We start from the raw sequence: 27,012 nt of genomic DNA, 5'->3' as shown, positions 1-27,012 counted from the left end.
CCGCCTTATCTTGTAATTGTCATGCCTTATCATTAAAAAAGGCAAATTATCTCACAACCATCAATCTGATTATTTTTCCAGAGCAATTATCTGGCTGTTGAGTGGGTTTTCTATACGCCTTTGCTCTGCTTTTTTTAATTAAATTTAATTTTAATCTTTTTTCTTTCTGTATAAAGAGCATCTGTAACTCACCCTGCAGAGTGTGCACTTTTGATTGACCATCTAGTTCCCGAGATGAGTGGGTTAGCTGCTGGCCTGTGCTTTGCCGGCACCAAGCACGCCATCGCTGCTCAACCAATAGCTGTTGGGCTCTTTCCAAAAGGAAGAGAACTGGAAGTAATTTCTCCTTGCATACTCGTGCTCGAAGGGCATTCACACTGACGTGGCCAAGCAAAACTGAAATAGATCCTCATTTAAACCACAAAGAGGAGTAATAAAAAGTCTCTTCAGCCAATTAACTTTGATAATGTTTTTCCTTCATGTGTCTTGAGCATTTGTTCAGCCAATTCCTCAAATGTTACATGGATTTTAGAAACAAGGAAATACTTTAAACTGGCCTTGAAATACTTTCTGCCTGCCTACCCAGGTAATGAAAGCATGACATACTGTTTTTGTTTTAAATTATTGTAGGTAGCTTACGGGCTTCCACACTTCTCCTATTCTAATATCAAAGGCAGGATCTTCCATAAAAAGAGAGAGAGACAGTGTCTGATTCAATGCGTAGTTTTTAAATAACAGGAGAGAATGTGATCAGAAATGTGCTTTTAACTCTGGGGTACTGAGTGCACACATCTAAAAGGGAGTTTATTTTCAAAACACCCTGGGTATGTGCAGGTCACCTTTAAGGATGTCTGCCTGGCAAAAAGAAGGACTTAATGAAGAGTGTGTTCCTCAGACTGCCCAGCCCCATTTTCTTAGGCAGCCACTCTCGTTCTGAGATTTGCCTAACTTCAAAACCTGAAGGGATCCATCAGCTTGGTTGACATTAGGAGGGCTTGACCCACTGTCAGACATACAGCTCCATTGTCTTTCTGAAATGCTCTAGGAACAAAGACTGAGAAGTGACTGTTACTATCCAAACCTTCTGGGAATGGACAGATTTTAACCACCATAATAGTTATATAATTCTGTAAGTGCCTACAGTACAGTGAATGGGGCATGCCAAGCATAAAACAAGCCTCTGCCCCAAGACATTTACAGTCTAAATGCACTGCGGGAACAATACAGCACAATACTAAACAGAGTGGCACGAGTGCATTCAGGTTGGAATGCTTTGGAGAAGGAGGCTTTTATTAGGTTCCTAGTCTGTCTAACACATTCTAATTGTTTGTGACTAAGGATGTTCTATCAGAAATTGGAACTATGGTGTTTGTTATTCAAAGTATTCTGGCTCCCCTGCTAGTGAAAACACATGTAGTGAAGTCCTCCCTTGCATTAAGCCACTCCCTATTACTTCTCTATGTTGTGTGTGTTCATTGTGCTGTATACTACCTTTGTATCTGATAAATACAGCTTTGATAGCAAGTAGTTTTTAATGATTCTGTTATATTATCCAGTACAGTATACTGTACATATGAATCCACTCGTACACTGTGTAAAATAGCTTTCCATCTCTGGCATGCATAATTTCTCTCTCTCTCTCTCTATATATATATATAATTTCTTCATTAAAGGTTGTACAGAGCATAATGAAATCAGTATCATATTTTCCTATGTTACCTTGAAATTGTGGGTTAATTTAGTGCTTAAACATATAGTAGATATAATATAGTTCTTAGTAAACTGATTGCTACCTGAGCGTACAAACAACAAATCAGTAAACGAAAAACTCAAAATTACTAGCTTTTAACAGGCTAGTTTATGTTGGGATAAAAATCTGTATTTTCTAACTGCAGCATTACTTTGTTAGTTGAAAATGGAGTTCCACAACATTCAACATTTTATATTATTTATAGAGTATGAGTGATTAAATCACATAAGACAGTTCTTGTACTAAAGAGGTTTTGTACATCTCTTTTAGGTGTTGAAAATCATCTAAGCCTCTTAGACTCTGTCTTGATTGGGAAAAGCGGCAGAGTTAAGTTAAGCATAGCAAATACATACTAGCTAAGTTCCTCTGTTTTCCTAGTATAGTTTCAGGGTAACATCTCTCGCTAGACTTTCAACTGGTTAAGTTGTAGTCTAGGCAGGAACCTAGGATTATAAAGTATTCAGTGTGTTCTTTTGGAGTTTGACAATTCGCGATTGTTATTGAGTGCATTAATGTAACAATGCTTTCCCGTTTACAATAGGTTTATGATCAAAAGAGCACAAGGAAGAAAACGATTTGGTATGAAAAACTTCAAGAAGAGATGGTTTCGCCTGACTAACCATGAATTTACGTATCAGAAAAGCAAAGGTAACAAAGGTTTGCCTTTCTGTTTTCTAACTTTTCACTAATAAAACAATGGGTTAAGCATACAGAACTGTGTAAGAGAACAGAGGGAGCTCCTTGGTAATGTACTTTACAATAAAAAACTAATTTCTGTAAATCTGTAACTGCAGAAAATACAATACATAGAAAAAGTATCTGAGAGGAGAGAGGGATGTTTTTTAAAAGCACATGAATTTTTTTCTTTTTCTTTCTGTGTATTTTTTGTACTAATCATTTCAGAGCGTTTGGGTGGAATTGGAATGCTTTGATATGAATTAAACCACATGCTTATTGGAGTGTGTTTATGGACTAAATCTCTACAGTACCCTATCAGTAATTAACATACACTGTGTGTGCATTCACACTTGTTTATCATACGGGCTGAGAAGGCAGAACACGGCTGTAATAACTTTAAGCTGGGGTTTGGGTTTGAATGGGACAATGCCAAATCCCACAAATTGATATCCTAGCGTTAATTTATTGTTAAGGTTTGGAATACTGTATTAAGCACTCAAAAGTGAGGCAGTTCCAGGGAGATGAGGTTGTAACTGCCCATTTTATGGTACACATTAACAACAATAAATAACACATTAGCGCCCACATTTCAAATGAAAAACAGAGAAAATACTTCCTGTGGGCATCGTGCTGAGTTAGTCTTGTAAAGGAAATCCGTCTGCAACTTCTGGAATTGCCTCACTTTTCAGTGCTTGATATTTCACTGTGTGGTTACATCATGGGTAAAATTAACTGTTTTAATGTAATTAATATCAAAATTACCACTTACATGGAACTGCTGAAGTATTGCTGATTTTTATTAATTGTCTCATTATTCTCAGGCACATACATGCCCATCTTTTATTGAATTAATTAATTCTCTTATTCTTGCATTTGTTATCACTTATCAATTGGATTCCAGAAATAGATTCTCTCTTTAGTGGTTTTCATTAATTTTGTAGCATTTGCACTATTAACAGAAGCACGCTGGGGTTTGAGTACATGCTTTGAACTTTCAAACATTTGTTCGTAAGTAAAATCCTTAATATTAGATTAAGATTATAAAGATTATTTCAGGAGTTTCCAGCTAGATTGGATTTTTTTATTCAATAGAGAATAACAACTATTCCTTCTATTGTGTGCGTTTGCTGAGGGAGCGCTTGCAGGTTCCATTCACTATTAGATTACTTCACTCTCTCAACCATGAAGTCTGCATCATAGAATCATAGAATATCAGGGTTGGAAGGGACCTCAGGAGGTCATCTAGTCCAACCCCCTGCTCAAAGCAGGACCGATCCCCGACTAAATCATCCCAACCAGGGCTTTGTCAAGCCTGACCTTAAAATCTTCTAAGGAAGGAGATTCCACTAAATCATGCCCACCATCTTTAATCACCTGCACCGACAGGAAGGATTCCCTTTTTTTTTTTTTTTTCTTTTTTTTTTGCTGCCTCTTGAGGGAAAATATTCTGTCTGCAATTTTCCAGTCACTGCCTGAATAGGTGATTTTTGAAGCAGTTTGGTGGGGACACATTTTGCAGCTCAAGGCAGAAATGAAATTAAGGTAATATTGAGACTTTGACAGCATGTCAGTAACACAAGCTTTCTTGCAGTCACATTGAACTCTTCCTTCACAGAAATCAAAGCATGGCTTTTAATAAGAGCAGAGGGCGAAGTGACACTTGAACAGTTATGCAGCTTTAGCTTGCAATTGTTTATTGCAGGTGATCACCCACTGTGTAGCATTCCGATAGAAAACATTCTGGCAGTGGAGAAATTGGAGGAGGAGTCCTTTAAAATGAAAAATGTAAGTAGGTCATCTTCAACTGTTAGTTGGATTTGTCTTGGTCCCCACCCCCACCAAATCTCCTCTTTCCTTTTTGTAACTCGTGTTGGATTTCCACTGGAAGACTTACAGCCACAGCTGCTTGTTCTGTATCTAGTAGCATGGGTGTCCAAACATGAAGTCCATTGAGATTTTTCATGTGGCCTTGTCAGCGGTATCCGGATTTAGTTACCTGCAGCACACACTTAGTACTGCCCGCTCACTGCTGATCAGCTGGCTGGGACCTAGATAGTTGGACACAGGGAAGGCAACCAAGTCTCTGCCCTTCCCATCAGCTCTAGGTCTGACCCTTGGGAATGAATTAACTCCTTACATTTACAACGGAGCACATTCTCTTGCAATGCTCACTCAGCTAGCATATCTTCGTAGAATAATGACATAGCGTGTATATATCTGGTATAGAGTATATGGGAATGAGAGATGTGGTCCCCGATATTTGCCAATATAACCTTTATACCATATGAGCTTGATAGTGTGGTATAATAGTTCTGTTGGCAGGTGTGCAGGATGGCTGCATTTCTCAAGAGTGGAGTACCAGAGCATGTTTTTATGTATTTGGTATATACTATCTATTATACAGAAACTGTTTTTAGAAATGTATGAATTCAAATCTAAAATCAGCTACCATAGGTGGTACGATTCCAACTGTACAGATCTGAGAGATCTTATAAAATGAATTGTATGTTTTTATCTGTCTCTAAACATTATCTAAAATAGGTATTTATTCATAAATTGTTGTGACTTCCAGCTTCTATATCATGTGATCCTTCCACTTCCTAAATTACATGGGCTCTGAGGACCAGGGTGGGTAATGTTCAGGCTTAGACTAGATACCAGACTTGTGATAATGTTTTTACTGATTGGCTGAGCAAAGCGAGACCCTACGCTCAACTCAGTGGCATTTCTCTGTTTGTCTGTAATGTGATAACTGTGGAACTGCTCTGTTTGTCTGTAACAAGATGCAGTAGGCTGTAGCTCGCTGTTTCTTAGGATACCTCCTCACTGCATAGTTAACTTAAGTATTTGTTGAATAAAAAGCAAAAGATGCAACATTTACGTAGTTTACAGAATAGAACCATGCTTTGAACTCAAGCATTCCTTTTTGCATGGGAAATGCAGATCTCTGAACATATTTCAAGATAAAATTTCCCCAGGACTCTTCCGGAAATGGTAGAATACGCTACTCCCCACCTCACCAGCCAATAAGGCTTTCTGCTGGGTTATTTTCAATATCAGAGAATTTCTGTTCCTCTTAGCATTAGAAATAGAATACAATGATATGGGCAGAATTCTAAAACCTTGCTGCCGATGCAGCTGATGTGAATTCTCCATACTCATGCAAAGTATATTTAAAGACGTCTACTATAAATATTTTCTTGGCATCTGTGTTCATCATCTTGTCATCTTGCACCAAATCCCATTTTCATCATTCCTAATGAGTGTCATAATGTGTGGAAGATGCCAGCACCCGTAGGGGCACAGTACGCCCAGCCAGTCTGTCTGTCTCTTCTTTCAAGAAGTCCTCCGGATCCTTGGGCAGAGAGTTGTTTTACAAGTAACGTTCTGGTCTTTTGCAGAACATTGCTTTAAGAACAAATGCTGTTGTCTGGTGTTTTTTGAGCCTGAACAGGTCTTGCAACGACTTGAAATTCTTGGCTCAACTGTTGGCTTCTCAGTAACAGTTTCCATACATTAGGTCACTTATAATGGTATCCCATTACACAACCACATATCCCTTATAAATCTGTTCCTTTGTTGTAACATACGGGGCTCCACTACACTAAGCAGCGTGTTAAAATGCACTTTCCTACAGCTCTGTGTTAAACAGGGGATGAGCTGTATGCTCTAGACTTTGCAATTCCCGTCTCACCTCAAATTAGCCCTTTTTCTCCTGGGAAGTTTTTAAACAGAATACTGTATTTTGTCCACACTTGCCCTTGCCCAGCTGATCACACTAATAATTGCTACAGCAGTATTGTGGTGAAGTTCACACCTTTTTATTTGGTGTCTGGTATCAATAAAAAAAAATACTGAACACAGGAAAAAATGCCAACTGCAGCCTTCCTTTCCCTTTCTCTTTCGGTGAAAATTCCATTTAAATCAAGAAGTTCGCTTGTGAAATAGAAGGGATATTCCCCGTTTCCAAGAATACAAACCTTAAAGTGTAGTAAAGGGAGCAGAGACTGAACTGATACCATGTATTGAAGTGAGCTTCCTCTCATTACAGTGTGTATGGTAACACCCGTTGTTTCATGTTCTCTATGTATATAAATCTCCTCACTGTATTTTCCACTGCATGCATCCGATGAAGTGAGCTGTAGTTCACGAAAGCTTATGCTCAAATAAATTGGTTAGGCTCTAAAGTGCCACAAGTACTCCTTTTCTTTTTGCGAATACAGACTAACACCGCTGCTACTCTGATACCTTTAAAATACTGTTTCCTATCCCTTATCCAGTCAGTATACAATCTGGGACAATGATCTCTGTGTTTGTAATTCAGAAAGGTGAGTTTATACCAAAAAAATTGATAACCCTGAGGACACAGGGGAATTATGGGAAATAATACTTAGCCATATCCAAAGCCATATACAAACAGTAATATGCAGATTTTAATTTTGGGGGGACTTATTTAAACATGAAAGGGGAAAGAAAACCAGCGAATGCTAAATATTTAGAAAAGTTATATGAACTTCAAGTACTCGATTTTGCTTTTCCAGTATTTGCTGTTATCTCATTAACTTTAATCTCAGTAATCCCCAACAGATTTTCAGATATCAGTTTATCTGGAAAAGGAATTATGTTTGAAATGTTACCTTTTCAAGAGGAAGGAAGAGCATGGAAAACGATTGATAGTGGTTGTGATTTCTTTGATTGCAAGCTATTTGGGGTAGGGACTGTGTGTTCATAAATGTTCAGACAGCATCTACAAAATGGAATCCCAGTCGTGATTTGGAGTGCCTAAGCATTAACATGACACAAACATTTTAATAATTTGAGCCACTAACACACCCCTGTATATTCACAAGGAAGCCTGCGCTTCTGTTACTTTATTAGTGGTATAAGTGGTTATATTTAGTGTGTGCAAGTGGTTATAAAAGGGAAAGAAAATCAAAACAAAATAAGTGCTAAGAGGTTAATTGTGTGTCAGTTAAAGCAAAATAGGCATGGCTGCTGATTGCAAACTCGATTCTTCCCCTTCCCCCTACAAATAGCGTTTCCTTTCAGCCCAGCATTTGCTTTCTCTGTCAGCTTCCAAAACTAGAAGCTGCAGCATTACTAAAATTGTATCTCTGACACTGAGTGATCCCTGTAAGGGTGTGTTCCTCAGTAAGCATATTAATCTCCGTTGTTTATAAATTGTCTTCTGTAGGAGCAGGATTAACATGTTGCACAAAGCGTTAGGTTTTATTTTTAAAGAAATAGTTAATGTTTCAGTTTATAGATCCGTTTGTGTTTAATAGGATTTCTTGCTGCTTTTAGATGCATCTTTTGGTCTGACACATTGTCCTGTTTCCTTTAATAATCCACTGATCAGACTGTACCTTCTAATGTAGAGGTTTATGCTGTTAAGACTCCCTCCTTTACTTCGTATTCTTTTCAATTGACTCCAGTGTTAATTAAATTGGTGGTTCAGTCTGTGGATTATTTCCTTGTTTTCAGATGTTCCAAGTGATTCAGCCTGAGAGAGTCCTGTACATCCAGGCAAATAACTGTGTCGAGGCCAAGGACTGGATTGACATACTTACTAAAGTTAGCCAGTGCAACAAGAAACGCCTCACAGTCTACCACCCTTCCGCATACCTTAATGGACACTGGCTGTGCTGCAAGGCCACCGCAGATAATACTCCTGGCTGTACGCCCTGCACTGGGTAAGGGTCGGTAGGACACTGCTTGTTTTAAATTCAGCCAGGGGCATGTTAAGTATGTGCAGTGTGGCCTCCCAATAGGTAATATTTGTGAAGAGGTGCAAGCTGCCTGGACACCTCTGGGTTCTAGACAACAAACTGTCATCTTAGGTCCGTTGTGTTGTCATCCCAATCTTCTTCTCATACCGAGCGCAACTGGCATCTTCAGACCCTGGTTAAACTGCTCTCTCTTCTTAGTACATGAGACACTAGTACAGGGGTTTGCAAACTTTTTGGGCCGAGGGCTACATCTGGGTGGGGAAATTGTATGCAGGACTGGGGCAGGGGATTGGAGTTTGGGGTGTGGGAGGGGGTGCGGTGTGCAGGAACGGGCTCAGGGCAAGGGATTGGGGCAAAGGAGGCATCCGGGGTGTATGAGGGGGCTCAGGGAAGGGGGTTGGGGTAGAGGAGGGGTGTGGAGTGCAGGAAGGGGCTCAGGGCAGGGGTGCAGGAGGGATGTGGACTGCAGGAGGGAGCTCAGGGCAGGGGGTTGGGGGTTAGGAGGGGTGCAGGGTGCAGCAGGGGGCTCAGGGCAGGGAGTTGGGCTGCAGGAGGGGTGCGAGGTGCAGGCAGGGGGCTTAGGGCAGGGAGTTGGGGGGCGGGTTGTAGCAGGGTGTTTACCCACTCTAACCCTGAAAGCAGCCTAGGAAAAAGGCTGCTCCGGGGGAGCCAATTGCTAGGCTGATTGGGGAAACAGCCTCAGCTGGGGCCATGCCCCAGTCAGGCCACAGCTGGCCCTATAAAGGGACTGCTAGGCAGGAGCTAAGAGAGCGCCTCTCTCTAGCTATAGAGGGGGAAGGGCCTGGCTGCCTGGGTACTGAGCAAGGTTCCTGAGTGGAGCAGTGCTGGGGAGTAGGGCAAGGGAGCTAGGAAGTGCCTGCCTGGAAAAGCCCCAGGCTGCAGCCTTGTTAAAGGCCAAGCAGGTACTAGGGTTGCAAAGGGGCAGCCCAAGGGTAGGCAAAGACAGCCAGTTCAAATCCCCCGCCTTGCCAATGATAAATGGCTTGTACACTGCAGTCTGCCCCAGTGAGCGGGGGTTAGATGGTGACTGGCAGTAGCCATAGACTGAGGCGAGGTGGGGATAGAGGGTTGAGGGTTCCCCAGGGTGGGGAGACCCAGAACCGCAGGGTTACTACGGAGGGCAGAACCCTGGCGAAGGGTTTGGGCTCCAGCCTGGCGCTGCTTACCTAAAGCAGCTCCGGGGTGGCAGCGGAGCGCACCGGGGCCAGGGCAGGCTCTCTGCCTGGCTGCCCTGGCCCCACACTGCACCACTCTGGGAAGTGGCCGGAACCATGTCTCTGCGTGGCCCCTTGGGGGAGGAGGGGCACAGGACTCCGCGCGCTGCCCTTGCCACAGTTCCCCATTCCCAGCCATTGGAAGCTGCAGGGAGCGGTGCCTGGAGCCAAGGGCAACGCATGGAGCCCTCCGCCCCCCACCCCACGGCCACAGGGACATGGTGCCAGCCACTTCTGAGAGCGGCGTAGGGCTTGCAGCACCACGGGGGGCAATCCCGCCCACCAGATCCAAAGTCCTGAGGAGCCAGATCCAGCCCGCGGGCCGTAGTTTGCCCACCCCTACATTAGTAAGTCTAGTACAGGATAAAATTCAAAACCATAGTACGTGAGAGCAAAATCTTAAGCTCCTAAAACTGCCTACAGCTCGCAAGGACAGCTTTCTGTTCCTTGCTTGTATGTTAAACTGTAGACAACAGCTTTCTACATCTAGACTAACAAAAAACAGTGGCGTATTATTTGTAGGGTCTTTAGCACCCTGTGTGAAATGAGTTGTTGGTCTCACTCCAGTCCCTGGAGAACAGCTGTTGTCCTCACAAAAACCAATAGCCAGGTTGTTGGTAACCTGCATTGTAAACCTGCATTGTAAATCCAGATCTTTGTACGCTGCATTGTAAATCCAGATCTGTGGGGCCTAGGTCTGGGGACTCAGTATTTTGAAGCCCCTGCTTGAGTGTTCAAACTGCATTGTAAACCTGGGCTTATAACTGCTGGACCCAGGTGTCTCAATCATGCTATTGCGTCCACGCTGCATTATGCAGACTTTCTGACTCGGGTCTGTGGCTTGAGCTGTCTCCACACAGCAAAATGACAGGGCTTGAACCCAGGCAGCTAGCAGAGACCTCGGGCCTGGGTCCTGAGTGCTTGGTGACCTGACTCAGACTGTTTCTGTGGGTACGTCTACACTCCAATAAAAACCATCAGCACCAGGTCTCAGAGCCTTGGTCAATTGACTTTGGCTCACATGGTTCAGGCTGCGGGGCTAAAAATTGCAGCATAAACGTTCGGACTCGGGCTGGAGCCCAGACTCTGAGCCCCATCCCCTTCGCAGCATTTCAGAGCCTGGGCTCCAGCCTGAACGTCTAAACTGCCATTTTTAGCCCTGCAAGCCTGAATCAGCTGACTTGGGCCAGCCTTGCCACAGGTCTTTTGTTACAGTGTAGACGTACCCTGTGTGGACGGAATGGGGGCTTGGATTCAAATGTGAGCCGGAGCCCAAACTTAGTGTGCAGTGTAGACATACCTTCCGAGGTCAAGAATTGAATAGCCAGAGACTTAGCTATCTTCTCACTGTATCTGTCTGTCTAGACCACATTCATTAATCCCCAAAGTGTCTAAGTATTTGTAAAGAATCTTCTTTTCTGAGTTTAAGTTTAGACATGTTGGATAGTCAGTGTGGGGGGTAGTTTGAACTGTCATCACCCTGACCTGATCTGTGGAAAAGATAGCTTGAGGATCCAGGACATTCAGTCTAGCACCCTTTCTTGAATACTCACTTTTAAAGAAGAAAACGATACAAACTTCTGCCCCCAGTATGTTAGGTTTGTAGTGTTACTGTGTAGTATGCCACACATCTGCAGGATTAAGAAAAGCCTAGCAACACCTTGCTTTTAATGCCTGCATATAAATATGAAAACGATTCACACTCCCATATTCATGATATTAGGTCTGCAGTGTTGCTCTCGTGCTGTAAAAGAGATATTTTTTAAACCAGTCTGATATAGCATGGTACTATCACTACTTCCCTTTTTTATATTTTACAGAGGCCTCCCTGCAAATATACAACTAGACATAGATGGAGATAGAGAAACTGAACGCATCTACTCCCTTTTCAACTTGTATATGCCTAAATTGGAGAAAATGCAAGGTGTGTATGAAGAAGTGTCGTTTCACCACTTCTAGAAATGAGACAATAACTTAATTTTATGCTCCCGATACCTCTAGCACAGTGGTTCTCACACATTTGTCCTGGCGACCCCTTTCACACAGCAAGCCTCTGAGTGCAACCCCCCTTATAAATTAAAAACACTTTTTTTATATTTAAAACCATTATAAATGCTGGATGCAAAGCAGGGTTTAGGGTGGAGGCTGACAGCTCACGACCTTCCTTGTAATAACCTCACGACCCCCTGAGGGGTCCCAATCCCCAGTTTTGAGAACCCTTGCTCGAGACCAACTGTGCAGATACACATTTGCACAACACTGCGATCATCGTTTAACTTTTTACTGCTGCCATGAAAGGTTTTGTGACTTATTTTTGGTACACAGTGGAAGATACACAAAAAATTCTTTGCATGTGAAACAATTGTTTGAAATATAGTCTTAGCCCCAGAACCCTAATATAGTTTAGGCATAGAGCATAGTTTGCATGCTCTGAATTGGCAAATTAGAGTGTCCACTAACTAGAATTTTATTGATCTTGTAAGGAAGAAGCAGCCAAGTTGAGTTTTCAGTGGAATATGATTTTGTGTTACCAGAAGCCATTGCATATTTCTCTGACTCGATTCCCCGGAGCATGCTGAATCCAAACAGTTTCCCACACTGGCTTTTTTGGATATATCTGACTCCATGTATATATAAGTAATGAGTATTTTCCAGCCCAGTTTTGCTTTTCAAGTGTCTAGGAGGGGATATACAGTGAGGGATAAAAGTAATGAAAGGAAAAGCCTAAAGAGCTAGTGCTGCTGGGCAAGCCAGAAAAATATTCTGCATTACAATATGCCAAACTTTCGATCATAATTCAGTAGATGGAGTAGCAGAGAAGCTTTAACTGCAGTGCTCAACTTTAAATAGTACTTTATTTTATAGCATGATATAAGCCAGGAGAGTCAGACATGCAGCTTGCAAAATACTTTAATCCATTTCTGGCCACCATGCACTTATAACCTTAAGATTTCCTACCACTTCTGAGCTGCCGATCTCTGCCTATATCTCCTCCATTTTTGAATCATCACTTCCAGAAGCAGCATCTTGTTTCAGCATTTGAGAGGAGACCCTGCTTCTGGCCTAGGCAGCTCAGCAAGGAGCGGTAACTGGGAAACTGAGATGGAAACAGAAGAAAACCTAGAAAACCAGTGAAATACAGAAAGAGATTAAAATATTCCCTCTCCCCCACCTCTGGTATGCCCCATTGTAACACGAAAGTAGACCATGCTATGGGGCATTTGATACGTTAATATAAGCAAGAAACAGATATTTTCAAGTGTCGTAGTCACTTGGCCAAAACAACTACTTGTAGCACAGAAAGTGTAGTGAGTGTTGTAACGTCTCACATTTTTATAATGTTCTCATTTTGGGCAGATGTTATTGAGGCTCTGATTTACTTCAGCTTGATCCTTTCTGCAGCACTTCTGTAGAATGTCATTGATGGCAATACGATTTGTAATTGTTATAGTTAAGCTTCTCTTGAACATTCACACTTAGACTTCTAATTGCCTCTTGGGAACCTAGATGAATGCATCTTGCTTCTTAATCAATAGTACTTACTTCTAATGCAAGACCAGCTTTAGTTTCTGATTATCAGCAAAGTGACGCTGGGTGGTGTGTGTGACCCCAATTAAACTATTTTTGACAGTGTGCCTCTCCTACTTTTTTTAAATTTGCTTTCACAGAGGCCTGTGGCAGCAAATCTGTATATGATGGGCCAGAACAAGAAGAGTACTCAACATTTATCATTGATGACCCAAAGGAGACTTATAAAACACTAAAGCAGATCATAGAAGGTGTTGGAACTTTAGAACAGGAACATGCTCAGTATAAGAGGGATAAATTCAAGAAGACAAAATATGGAAGCCAGTAAGTATCGTTTGTTCAATAGCTCTGCAAAACAGAATTTGATCGGGTTACGGTCTGGTTTTCAAAACAATAGAGTAGGAAAAACCCTACAAATGCCACTGGTGTAAGATGTTAACGTAGGCTTAGTTTGATTGTACTTTGAACGGTTTATAAATAATTTGTAAAATGCTTTCTTTTGACAAGATAGAGACAGTGGTAAAAAGTATTAGAAGACAAAAATGTATGAAAAGTGGAAACTGTAGCAAGATTATTATGAAAAAAAAAAGGAATACATCCCATAAAATGTCAGCTAAATATCAGAAGATGCATCTATTTAGCCCTGAATATTGTACAGAGCTAGTTGAAAATATTAGGTCAGTCTGCTACATCCATTTATTTAGATTTATACTGAGTGTCAAAAAAAAAAGTGCCCATTCAAAGCTCTGGGTATACTTGACATCAAACACTGAAACAGACCCAGGAATTCCCCCAGTTCAACTCAAATACACAGCTATAACATGAATATAACTGAAATTAACTGACCTCACTTCTAGTAAATATTTGCTTTTATGTTTTTTTGTTGCAGTATAACTAGTGTCAGAACATTTTATTCCAACAAGCAATACAGTATAAATATAACAGTTCTCCCATCTTTTTCCCTCCTTCTTTAGGGAACATCCTATTGGGGACAAGAGTTTCCAGAGTTACATCAGGCAGCAATCTGAAATCTCAGCGCATTCCATTTAAAGTGTGAAGGAGATCACAGGATGGTGCTGACAGGTCAACTCAATGAAGCGACAAGCTTAAAATCTAAAATAAAAGGGAAGCCACATGTAGCAAAATGTAGATAACAAGTGTCAAGCTTACAGACTTTGGGACTTGCTAAGTGTGTTGTTCTTTCTCCGAGAACTGTTACGATAGTTGCTATGCACTTTATTCATCTGGTTATCAACAGATGATTGAACTCTGCCTTCTAGGCAGCTGCTGTTGTGTGTGTGTGTGTGTTTATGTTTTATATTTGCTTTGGTTTCTTGGAATCTAGTGATCAGTTCAATGATCAAGGTGTGTGGACTTCATCTTGACACTCTGGCAATTCCTTACATTGCTGAAACCGAGCGAGCCGTTGAAAGGCAGCATTTTCTAGAATTGTTTGTACTGTTTTTTTTTTGCGGGGGGGGAGGTTGTTCCTGGTTACTGTATGTTATGTCACACATCCGCATGCTATCTTAGGAAAAGCTTAGCGACACTTTGCTGTTAATGCCGACATTAAAAAAGGAAGTGGTAAAAAAGCCCTTCTTTTTTCAGCGTCGTCTCCCACGTTGTAGCCCGTATTATTGAGAGCTGGTCGATGAGCAGGCCTTTTGTTTTTATAGTAGCATAATTTCTGTTAAAAGATACATAGGTTTTAATTGAACTCCAGATCTGAGTGGTACTCTTGATATTTTTGAGATACAAAGTTGTTTCTACAAAACCTTCAGTGGACTTCTGTTTTCAATATGAAATCTTGGTTCTGTAATGAAATTAACTAACATGAATTAGAGTAGGTGAAAGGAAATGTCTAGCCTTTGACATTAGTTTGCTGTACAGTCTAGTCACCGTAAGATTTGAATGGCTATTTTGGAAGTGCCATTTTAAGGAGATTAGAGAGACAAGGTGGGGAAGGTGATATATTTTATTGGACCAAATTCTGTTGGTGAGAGAGAGAAGCTTTTCAAGCTTACATTTCCCACACCTGAAAAAATGCTTTGTGTAAGGTCGGCTCTCTCACCAACAGAAGTTGGTCCAATAAAAGACATTACCTCACCCACCTTGTCTCTCTAATATCCTGGGACCAACATGGCTACAACAACACTTGATAATTTAAGGGGAGGTTAAACAACTTGTTCTGATTTTGAAAAATGGCACTGCTTTTCCACTGCAGCTGGGAGAGTGCTTAGAGCCCTGTGCCTGACAGCTGAAATATACCAAGTCCCAAATAGTCTTTGGAGATGGTTTGCTACTGAATATTGCTTAAAAACTGAGATCCATGCGATCCTGGCACCACTTGGTTTTTTGGAATATAGATTTATACTTTTCCAGGAAAGTTTTTTAAATCTTTTAAAAAATATGTAAATAAAAGTTTGCTAAAAGTAATTTAAGCTTCAGTACGTTAGTTTGTTACATGTATTAATGTGTTGTGAGTGTAGAGGAAGTAGAATGAACTATGTATCTCACTAATATCAACAAATGTGGAGGGGAATTAAAAATCTGCTAAATATAAAGTGTGTGTATGCGTGTGTGCTGGTTAGTTGTATGCCATAACTCTCCTCCATAAGGGTCTGATTCAATAAGCATCTGGCTGAGATTGCTCAGACGTCCATGCAATGTCATGGAAGTTATGGGTCGTAAGCTTCTGTGCAGCAGAACTGGGTATTGTTTTTCAGTTGAATTGGATCAGAAAATATTAAACTTTCAGCTTTTTAATGTGAAGATATTTGTATCTTTTCCTAAAGTGTTACCAAATAAATCTTCAACAGTTTCCTCATTGCATTTGGAGCATGGCTGACCTAGTTTGAAAGTCTCTGTTTATTAGTGGTGTTGTTAGGAATGGGATTTCTTTGTTCTGTGTGAACATGCTGTAGACCAGAATCCCAATAAATGATCGTCATGTTATTCATTGTCACCAGGAAGAGTGGGGGAGGGGAAATAGAAAAGTGTTGCAAAACATGAATTTTGGACTCCAAGCTGTTAGCTGCCATTTAATTGCAATTTTAACCGTATTTATAACTTAATATTCTGTTTATAAAATACTAATGATCTGTAATGTGTGTTCTACTTGCCAATTAAAAAAAGTGTTTTATTTCTGAAAAGTGTGTCCTTCTAATCTAAGTATAGTCCAAATTTAATGAAAAGACGAGATAATGGTTATAACCTATCACGTCAGCTAGTATAGCATCTGCGTACAGGGCTGAGCAGCGCATTTAGTGAATAATACGTATTCTGTGCCAATTACTGTGTGAATGTTAAAAAAAAATGTAACTACTCAGTCTGTTAAGTAATTGTTTTTTCGAATGTTCAGTTTCTCCAAGTGGCAGTTAGTTCACCCGCTCAAGGGCTTCTATGAATTCAGCATAAACGGCACGATTTTCTGTGCTGAGCTACATTCACCACAGTTCTACTAGTGGGCCTTTGTAGGAACACTAGGAGCTGGTAAACATCACTTTTGTAGAAGACAATCTGCCATAATGCCTGGAAGCATACGATAGTCCAGCTAATAATCAAGAAGCCACTCCTCACTGCAACAGATCTGAGCGGCTGTCATGGGGACCCAACCCCTGTTTCTGGAAGAAGAGCAGTTTTAAACAACTGCTCCCTAGCTGAGTGGTGGAGTTGTGGTTTAACAGGTAGACCACAATCCGTGTTGCTGAAGCAGGAAAGAGGACCATTGTGGTGAAGGGAGAAGTTGGCTAGCGATTTTTACCACAATAACCAAAGCTGATTTCAGTGTGGAATTGCTATTGTTTCACAGATCCTCTTTAATTAACAAGCCAAACATTTACAGCAAGCATGCAGAACTCTAACCCAGAACTATAACCCTTAGAATTGGTTTATGGTTGTACACTAAGGAACAAGTGCAGAGTTAACTCCCAGCTTGGTATGCCTTTCTTCTACTCAAACTCCTTCTCCGGACACTGGTAGCCCTTGATGCTGTTCTGAGATGGCCTTCCTGCCCCCAATAGTTTCCTGTTCTCTGTTGGCTTTCCTGGCCTGCTGCAGTTGCTTTATTCCATGCCAGGATGCCTACACCTAGCTGTCCCTGCCACTGTGCGCTCCCTGCACTGCCTCTGGCCCATTCTGACATTGCTAGTACAAAGATGCAGAGTAGAAGGGTTGGTCATGGAGCAGAAGGGCAGGATGCAACTCGTTCTGCCAGCAAAAGCTAACCCCTACCCTCCTCTGAGTCCTTCTCTTTCCCTCCACAATGCCCTCATGCTCCAGGAAAACAACCAGTCCTGAAACATTAAAACCATCAAGGGCTACCAGTGTCCTGAGAGCCAGTAGCTGTAAAACAGTTTTGAAACAAGATTGAAGAGTTGCTGATACAGCTCCATATTTAAGGTATTCTAAAATCTCCTTATCTTGAAAGACACCAGGTGTACAGGTAGAACACACTCTCCAGGAGGCCTTTATCCTGACCCACAGAGATCCAGCTCTAATCTACATTTTAGTTAAGGATCAGCTCTTGCTTTCCTAGAGCTAACTTAGGATGCAATTTAAACCTTTGTTCCAGTTTCCAAGTTTGAATTTTCTCACATCCCTTTCCAACTCACAAATTCTTAGACTGGACAGTGTCTAGACTCCTTGATTCTAGAACACTCTGTTAGGCCAAACAATGGATGCGTTCTAACCAAATGCAAATGAGACAATGTCAGCCAGTGATTTTGACTTTGGTTCTTTCTAGTCCTTTAAATGCATTTCTCCTGTGGTCCCCTCACCTCAAATAGTGCCCTCCATATCTTACTGTATACTTGTTGGACACACCTGGAAACAAAGAACTCAAGTTATTCTAGATTCTCAATACCACTTAAGTGTTGAACTAATATTAACCTTCAAACCTGCATTTTCCCAGCAAAACAACTATGCAAGAGCACCAATTATGATGAGAGTTGCACATGAAAACCAAGCTTCCAAAACCTTCACAGAAATTTGGTAACACTAGCAATTAGCTTTTGGCTACTCCTTGTAGTGATTTTAGTGTAGGCCACAGATACTCACTTGACTAACCTGATTCTCAGACAGAAATGCATCATGAATGGGAAAAGTCTGTGGGTACCTTTCATTCCTAATTGCCTGGGATTAAAAATAAACTCTAAAACAGTCTATGGATGTGAGTGATCTTGTCCTCTTTCCTCTCCTGGGTCCAATATGCCAGCTCAAAGATGCAAATAATTTTAAGTGGAAAACAAAGTAATATTCACAATCCAGGCTGTTAACTCATTGGATTATTGGAGTCAAGAACATTGCTACTCATTTCTAGTGGCAATGTTCAGTGCACTAGAAAAATCTGTTTTGGTAGAGGAATTTAAAAGGCCCCCTTCTGGATCTCTTCCACGCCAAACCTGCAGGAGGGGACACATCACTGCACATTCCAAAAAGGAGAGTTTGAAATGGATTTATCTGGCACATTTGTCTGTAAAACTTCACATCAGAGAAACAGGCCTTCTTATGGGACTTTCCAGGTTTGCCAACTGGGTTTTAGCTGATGTTTAAAATCCTGGCACTTCTTTTGAAAATGTGTACACTGCATTTGTGGAGTATGTGTGGGGCACAGCTGCTTCAGTGATTAAATAAACCATGTTGGGGCCTTTAAATGTCACTGCTATGACGTACTGGTGGTGTTTATGATGTCACAAAGATATCCAACATCAGGAGTACTAAATGCCACAAACACACCAAGATTTTTCACTCAGTAAATACATCAAGTGAGAGTCAGGAAACCATGGGTCTTGCCTGGTAACTTTTAAGGTCTTGTGACTCTCCTCCACATAAAATCCCAAAATGGAAAAGGATGTAAGCCCATCACACAAGAGATATATGCAGGGGGTCCTACTATCAAAAATAGCACCTGGCGTCCATAGAGTCCTCACAGAAACATCTGATCTTTACAGAAGTAGAAGTGTCAGTGGCCTCCCATTGAAGTCTGAGCTCACCAACCTGATTGAGAAGACCCTGCAAGAAGTTGGTAAGAAATTGTGTCCATCTGAAAAACAGAGCTCTTCGCTTAGAGACTTATTTGGGGAAGAGAGGGCTGCTTGCAAGGCATCTCTACCTGATGCCTACATTTCTTTGCTGTAATTACCAGTGGCTGAATGAATAATAATTATACACTCTTTATCAATGGCACAGATGCATCATAGTCTAGTAGCATAATCACAGGACAGAAAGCCAAGCACTCATGTATTCTCTTCTCAGCTCTGACATACAGTTGATGTGTATCTGGGCAAATTGCATATTCTCCTTTCACTCCAGTTTTAATGAGTTCATGCACTCACCAGTGTAAATTAGGAGTAACTCCAATGAAGTCAATGGAGTTACTCCTGATTTACGCTGGTGAGTGCAAGAACTGAATTGTCAGCTTCTCTCTCTATTCATTAAATGAGGATAATACTTACCCATCTTATAGGATTTATCAAATATTTGTACAGAGCTCCAAAGATTTGCAATGTTAAATATTATCATTATGTATTGATTATTATGCCCAAAGTTGTCTGCCCTTAACAGAATTACCAACAGAGTTAACATAAATAGGTCAGTTAACCAAATAAATATGAGACAAAATGTAAAGATCCACCAACAGCCTAGGCTAAATGTAACGAATATATGAACTATAAAGAAATAACCTCACAACAACTTCAAGCAGTTATGAGTCTCATTTAGAAGGATGGGTACCACACACACACACATCTGGTGAATGTTATGGGCAACAGCATTCCAGGGGGGCTGGAACAGTTTGTATAGTGGGTAACTGTTTGGAACAGTTTGTATAGTGGGGGTGCTGAGAGCCATTGAACCAAACTGTAAACCCTGGATCTGAGGGAAACCACTTCAAGCCAGGGGTGCTGCTGCTCTCCCAGGACTCCTAGTTCCAGCACCGATGCAGCATCCCAGAGATCTGGACCCTGGATGGAGGCAGTCTCCTCATCTTTCTGACGACGCTCAGCATCTTAAAATTCAGTCACCATTGCCACTGTTTTACACTCGCCTGAGTAGAGCGGGGTGACATTTTTCAAATAGTTTATTTGCTGAAAAATGCAGGTTTGGGTCGACTGAAACTATTTGTGAATTCAGTGAATACAAAAAAAAAGTCAAAATATTTTGTTTTGCAAAACAAAAAAAGGTGTAAATGAACAAAACCAAACCCCCTCACCTGAGAATTAAGCGATGAAAAAACGGGGGAGGAGGGTTGAGAAACTTCATCAAACCCAAAATAAAATTTTATCAATTTTTTATTTTGGCTACTGAAAGCTCAATTATTCACTTCGCTCTTCTCCTGACCTCAGGCAGATGATAGAAAATAGATTTTGCATTAATTTACCTAAGGTTATGAGCACACTTAAGTTTTAAAGAACTATGATACGTGTGATAAAATATTTTTGGATTATTCCTGTGTTTAGCAAAAAGCTTTTTCACAACTCAACTTACCCAATTAGCAGTAAGCCTTTGGGAAACCCTGGTGACGTTGGCCTGGAAATTTGCATATTTGGCCCCCATCCTTCGTTATAATAAAAATGTAGCTCTTGGCACTGGTCACACTAGAGTCTTAGATGCACAGTGTTACAAACAAGCATAAATTGATCTTAGGCATTTGAATTTCTGTTAACAAGGCAGTATTGATGTAACTGTGTTGGTCCCAGGATACTGACCTGAAGAAAAGCTCTGTGGAGCTTGAAAGCTTCTCTCTTTCCCCACCAGTAGCTGGTCCAATAAAAGATATTACCTCACCCACCTTGTCTCTCTCTTACTGGTGCACTGATTTTGAAGTATATAGAGCATTCCTCTGCAGGTGGAAGGATTTCCACAATGCTAAAGATGTAATGATTTTATACCTGCAGAGAATTTTGCTGAAGAGAGTAAAGGAGGAAAAGAATTCTATGAATGATGGTGGAAGGAAATGTAACAGACAGTTACATTGGTTTAAAAGTGAGAATTGTGCACAAAAGAAACACAATAAAAGAATTTGTACTTCCTTTTAACAAGGTTTTCTGTGTTGGTCTTCATCATCATTATCAAGGCAAATCCCAAAACGACAAAGCCTCCTTGCAAATTGAAGGGATTGAGTGTGTTTTCTTTTCTTTGTTGCAACCCAGCGACTATTACTCCTTTCAAACCTACCCAAAAGTCATATTCCTGTAGCCATGACATCAGGAAATGACTTGAGATTTCCCTGATTAGAAGAGAGAGGATATGAGAAACAAGCCCTTTAAACACAGTGGACTGGAATTATCCCTGCTATAAGCAAATGCAACTCCATTGACTTCAGCTGAGTTGTTCCTTGCTTACAGCGGGTCTGAATATGGTTCATTTTGCCTTGACCAAGCACTGAGACTCACGTGATGCCAGCAGCATCTAATCTCATGCTAGTTAAATGCTGCTAGTGTCAGCAGCTGCCCTTCTCAGGGCAAAGACCCTCTTATACACACATTGCTCTGTAGGGTGACCTTATTGAAAACCATCATTTTACAACTAAAGTTCAACCTCTACAGCTACAGTATCCACTAATTATTTATCTATATCGAGCAATATACTAGTCACTTTAGTGGGCTCATCACTATAGTTTCATCATTCTTACCCAATTTCCATATACTTGCCACATTCAGCACAGCTCGTCTAGCTGACAAAAGCATCTGCAATTCTCCTGTCACGTGAAATCGCCCAAAGTAAAGAGAAATTAGCCTTGAGATCTGGATGTTCTCACTAGCCAAGCACTAGGGAAATTGGGGATATTCCCAACAAAGCATAGCCTCCTCTTAATGAATAACCCAGCTTTTGTACCAGCCAGGCCTTCTAAAGTTGATATTTACTGGAAAAATCTCTCTGTTCCTATCAAATATTGTGCTTGCAAGGCGGCCTCTTGAGACAACCGTGCCATGAAGCCACTGGTGAGCAACTTCAGATGAACCCTGCTAATTTTAAATGGATGCATGTAAACCTCTCAGAAGAGACCAGCCTTAATGACACTGTTGTGCAATATTTTTGTCTGTTAGGGAACATGGCATTATTCATGCAGCCTAGCTGCTGTATGGCCTCTCAGCCACTGTACTTCTTCTCAGAGCGCTCTTACCTTTAAAACAAAAAATTAGTAACTCCCGCAAATAGCTCCCTCCAAGTTCTTCATCAGGGAGATGGAATATAGCAAAGTCCTACAACTTCATAAGCCTGGCTTCTCACCTGGGGGCACAGCTTGCCCTCAAAAAAATTGCAGGCGCCCTTCTGTGTCTGCAATTATTTGCAAGAGCATAAAATGTGTCCTTGAAAAAACAAAAGAGAAAGGAAACAAAAACTACCAGAAACCTGCAGGGACAGAGAGAAGCTGGGAGTGTGGCTTTGCCCAGGGTGCAGCCATTCTGGAATTCAATATCTGAAGAGCTTTGTTGTCTTTATTTTTTTCATGTCAAGAGGAGTTCCTGACAGTCTTCTGCAGAAGTAATGAGAACTGCCTGACCTTAAATCCATGCACTCCTACCCTCCTGGTTAACTGGTCCAAGTGAAATGGATAAAATGCAATGCAGTGTCAAAGGAGACATTGCTCTCTATTCTTTCCAGAAGAACTATAATTGGGACCTTACCCTTCTTTAACACTTATTTTTTCTGCCAGAGAAGTGCAGTAGGAACAGAGTAAGGAATTTGCTAACCTTAACATTATGTACTGTGGCTTTGCTCTGGTTTTACTTTTCTTTCTCTCCATAATATTTTCTTTCTTCCTGTCTTTTAAATACCTTCACCCACTTTCTATTTGTTTACTTGCTGCTCCATTCCAGGACTTTTCAGGATGGCAGCCTCTGCTGCTGTTCATGTTTTCAGGTGATGTCTTCACACTGCTGTGGTAGGGGTTTGGATACCTGACCACAGGTTTTCCCCAGTGTCATTGTCATCCTGCTGATTACTTCACAGGGGAGGCCTGAAATGAAACAAGTTCACGTGGCACCAGCCTTCTACAGGTTGCACGTTGGGACTTCCCCATCTCTGATGCTAGGTGCAAGCCAGCAGGAGTGCAGAGGTTGTCCCAAAAGGCTTAGAGCAAGGGGCAGTGTTGTGTGAGTCAAAAGGGCTGGTCTGGCATCGCTATCCTTACCAGCTCCATCCAAGGACTGAGGAGAGCTGAAATGCTGTGACAACAGGGAAAACTTGTGCTCAGGTATCCAAACCCCGCTCCAAGCTAGAGAGCAGTGTGAAGACACAATCCACAAATAACAGCAGAGGCTGCTGCCATCCTGAAAATTCATGGAATGGGGCAGCAAGTGAGAAAATAGGAGGGCGCTGAATGTAATTAAAGGTGGGGAGCAGGGGAAATATGCAGCAATTCTTACAAGACTAGCAAAAGGTGGGAAATCAAAAATGTCCTTCGGTAGAGGGAAGTTAGACATGGTTAAGATGTTATTTTGATGTCTAAGGAAACGGCTAAAGGGCTCTTTTCTTTTTAGAAGCTGGGAATTCAGAAGAGAGGACAAAACGTGAAGTAGAGGACTGGTAAGCAACCACTAAACATCAAAATAAGATGGAAGTAGGTTTGCCACTCCTGGGTGCTAGTAGAACCCAGGCTTTGTAGGTATGAATTGGAAACAGGCACTTGGCTTTAAAACCATGGACAGCCTGCTCTGCTTTAAGGATGAAAAATCTCATAGCCCAGGTAAAGCAAGACCACACAGACATTGTACAGGGGCCAGTGTGGCGGATGGAACTCTGTCCCCAAGCTGGAGTCAGGCTATGGGGCACCTGCCTGGCCAGCTTACAGCCCGTGGGAAATTACTTGAAAGTCCCAGTGTACAGATCATTTAAAAACGTGTAAAGCCATTGAAATCAATGGGAGCTGCATGTGCTCACCATTTCTGGAAATCAGGCCATTGTGCTAGATAGCAAATGGAAATGGGAAATGGGACAGGAAATGTTGGTGAGTTGAATAATTTAATATTAATTTAATAATAACCAGTGGGTTGTTCATGTGCACACACGTTTTTCTGTGCAGCCAGGTGGAGCTGAATAAGAAAGGGGATGATGACAAAGAGGAAGATAAGGATGGAGACTACAGTCAAGAAGAATATGGCACTAGAATAGACATGGCTGAGCAACTGGTCAGGAAACATGAATTTAATAAGCACAAAACAGTCTTTCTAATTGTTCTACTTTCACTTGCAAACTGTCCCATCTCCTTTTAAACCTATAGGAAGCAGAGACAGAAGATTTAAAAGTGGAAGAAGTTCTCCTGGAGGTACAGGCAAGTAACTCTAATGCAACTAACTGCTCGTCATTCATCAGAAAACCAAGCAAATGTGGAGGTGACTGTAAGATGTAAGACTCCAGTGAGAAGAGGGTGGGAGGAAGCTAGAATGGAATGAAGTTACTTTCAGAGGAATATGTGTGACCCATTCTATGGAGCATTCGGTTTCAGTCTGATGATCATTACCTGTTGTTTTCATTAAACTCTAGTGCAGAGCTTTGGATTAGTGCCAGACCCTTTCCCATTGCTCTGCTCAAAGGAGAGCTCAGCTGCGCATCTACCCTGAAGGCCAGACATAGGACTCAGTCCTACTGTAGTCTATAAATGGAGCCTATTTGCCTGAGTAAGGGCTGTGGCACCTCTTCATGCCCTCTTCTTTCTCCATGATGACCTTAAAGCAACAGCAGACTTGACAGGAGCATCTTCTGCTATTTTCTAAAGTCTGTTTTCCCACATGGCTGTAGAGAGTTGGTATATCCTCAGGATGGCCCATTTCAGGTGACTTGAGAACATGTTGAGTGACCTGTGAAAGACTCTCTCCCTGACAAGACCTGAGTTCAAGGTTCTCTACTGCAAAAGAAATAGCTGAAGACACAACAGTTACGTACAATGGGATAAGGAGTTGACTTTTCTGAATGCTCCCTGTGTGGCTTATTAGGTATTAGTAATGTCACCAACCCAACAGGGAAGCAGCGATCTCTGAACTCAAGTCTAGGCAGGTATGTAAAGAAGAAATTAAATGTAATTTAAAATATATTTACAATGAAATCTTCACTGAGAATCACCTCCAGTAGGTGGGCCCTGGCTGTAGAAACCATGTTAAAGTGTTCAGAAGGCTCCCAATACTGACAGGTTTCAGAGTAGCAGCCGTGTTAGTCTGTATTCGTGAAAAGAAAAGGAGTACTAGTGGCACCTTAGAGACTAAACAATTTATTTGAGCGTAAGCTTTCGTGAGCTACAGCTCACTTCATCGGATGCATTCAGTGGAAAATACAGTGAGGAGATTTATATACACACAGAACATGAAAAAATGGGTGTTATCACACACACTGTAAGGAGAGTAATCACTTAAGATGAGCTATTACCAGCAGGAGAGCAGGGGGTGGGGGGAGAAAACCTTTTGTAGTGATAATCAAGGTGGGCCATTTCCAGCAGTTAACAGGAACGTCTGAGGAGCAGTGGGGGGGAGCTCTGGGGGGGAAATAAACATGGGGAAATAGTTTTACTTTGTATAATGACACATCCACTCCCAGTCTCTATTCATGCCTAAGTGAATTGTATCCAGTTTGCAAATTAATTCCAATTCAGCAGTCTCTCCTTGGAGTCTGTTTCTGAAGTTTTTTTGCTGAAGAACTGCCACTTTTAGGTCTGTAATCAAGTGACCAAAGAGATTGAAGTGTTCTCCAACTGGTTTTTGAATGTTATAGTTCTTGACGTCTGATTTGTGTCCATTTATTCTTTTACGTAGAGACTGTCCAGTTTGCCCAATGTACATGGCAGAGGGGCATTGCTGGCACATGTTGGCATATATCACATTGGTAGATGTGCAGGTGAACGAGCCTCTGATAGTGTGGCTGATATGATTAGGCCCTATGATGGTGTCCATGGACAGTCTGCCATGGACAGTCTCTACGTAAAAGAATAAATGGACACAAATCAGATGTCAAGAATCATAACATTCATAAACCAGTCGGAGAACACTTCAATCTCTCTGGTCACTTGATTACAGACCTAAAGGTCACAAGATTACAACAAAAAGACTTCAAAAACAGACTCCAATGAGAGACTGCTGAATTGGAATTAATTTGCAAACTGGATACAATTCACTTAGGCTTGAATAGAGACTGGGAGTGGATGTGTCATTACACAAAGTAAAACTATTTCCCCATGTTTATTTCCCCCACCCCCCACTGCTCCTCAGATGTTCCTGTTAACTGCTGGAAATGGCCCACCTTGATTATCACTACAAAAGGTTTTCTCCCCCCTCCCCCCCTCCTGCTGGTAATAGCTCATCTTAAGTGATCACTCTCCTACAGTATGTGTGATAACACCCATTTTTTCATGTTCTGTGTGTATATAAATCTCCTCACTGTATTTTCCATTGAATGCATCCGATGAAGTGAGCTGTAGCTCACGAAAGCTTATGCTCAAATAAATTGGTTAGTCTCTAAGGTGCCACTAGTACTCCTTTTCTCTTTGTGAATACAATACTGTTGAATCTTAATTTAGATGTTCAGATACCACAGTAATGAGTGTGGTATAAAAAACCAGGAAACCTCTGCTAGACTCCCAATTTTGGCCAGTGCCTTTGGTAGTCACTTACTAGGTTTTACCATATGTTAATTCTTGTTTTCTTTCTTTTTTTCCTCATTTTCATTTTTTAAAAGATTTTCAATTCACTTAATGCTTCATTGTCTTCTCCTCACTTCTCTCTCCTAGAAAGACCTGTCTGCTTTTGTGGAAATTGACCTAAGAGACGAAGTTGAGGAGGTAAGAAAATAAAACCACCAGCCCTGAACGCACAGGATTTTATCTTATTTAAAGCATCATTTCCCCAGAAGGGGGAGTCTGAGAGTGAAAAGCAGTATGGAATATACAGTTCTCCTTCTGTTTCCAGATCAGCTATAAGCTGCCTGCTACCTCTCTGTGTTTCAATTTCCTCATAAGTGCAATGGCCTTAATACGTCCTTACCTCAGACAGGTATTGTATGGTTTGATATTGAGGTTTTTAAAGTGCACTGAAATCCTTTGAAAGGAAGGCCTTATAAAAATATAAGGTGTTTACTGTTATTAACAAGATAAAGCGTGTGTATT

General features: G+C 41.4%; 1 protein-coding gene across 3 annotated transcripts in view; it reads left to right on the top strand.

Annotated features, from left to right (window-relative positions):
• Positions 1-16,064, top strand: part of RASA3 (RAS p21 protein activator 3) — a 263,439-nt gene extending 247,375 nt beyond the window's left edge. For all 3 annotated transcript variants that reach the window (XM_077814025.1, XM_077814021.1, XM_077814034.1), the window contains 6 exons: positions 2,292-2,398; positions 4,131-4,213; positions 7,913-8,121; positions 11,213-11,316; positions 13,061-13,244; positions 13,895-16,064. In XM_077814025.1, coding sequence (XP_077670151.1) covers positions 2,292-2,398; positions 4,131-4,213; positions 7,913-8,121; positions 11,213-11,316; positions 13,061-13,244; positions 13,895-13,970 — 763 coding nt within the window. In that variant the 3' untranslated portion in view covers positions 13,971-16,064. The remainder of the gene's footprint in view (positions 1-2,291; positions 2,399-4,130; positions 4,214-7,912; positions 8,122-11,212; positions 11,317-13,060; positions 13,245-13,894) is intronic.
• Positions 16,065-27,012: the final 10,948 nt, after the last annotated feature.

The sequence above is a fragment of the Eretmochelys imbricata genome, chromosome 1 (assembly GCF_965152235.1).
Source record: "Eretmochelys imbricata isolate rEreImb1 chromosome 1, rEreImb1.hap1, whole genome shotgun sequence".
NCBI classification, from domain to species: domain Eukaryota; kingdom Metazoa; phylum Chordata; order Testudines; family Cheloniidae; genus Eretmochelys; species Eretmochelys imbricata.
Note: the sequence above shows the minus strand (reverse complement) of the source record. Positions and strands in the feature narration are given on the sequence as shown.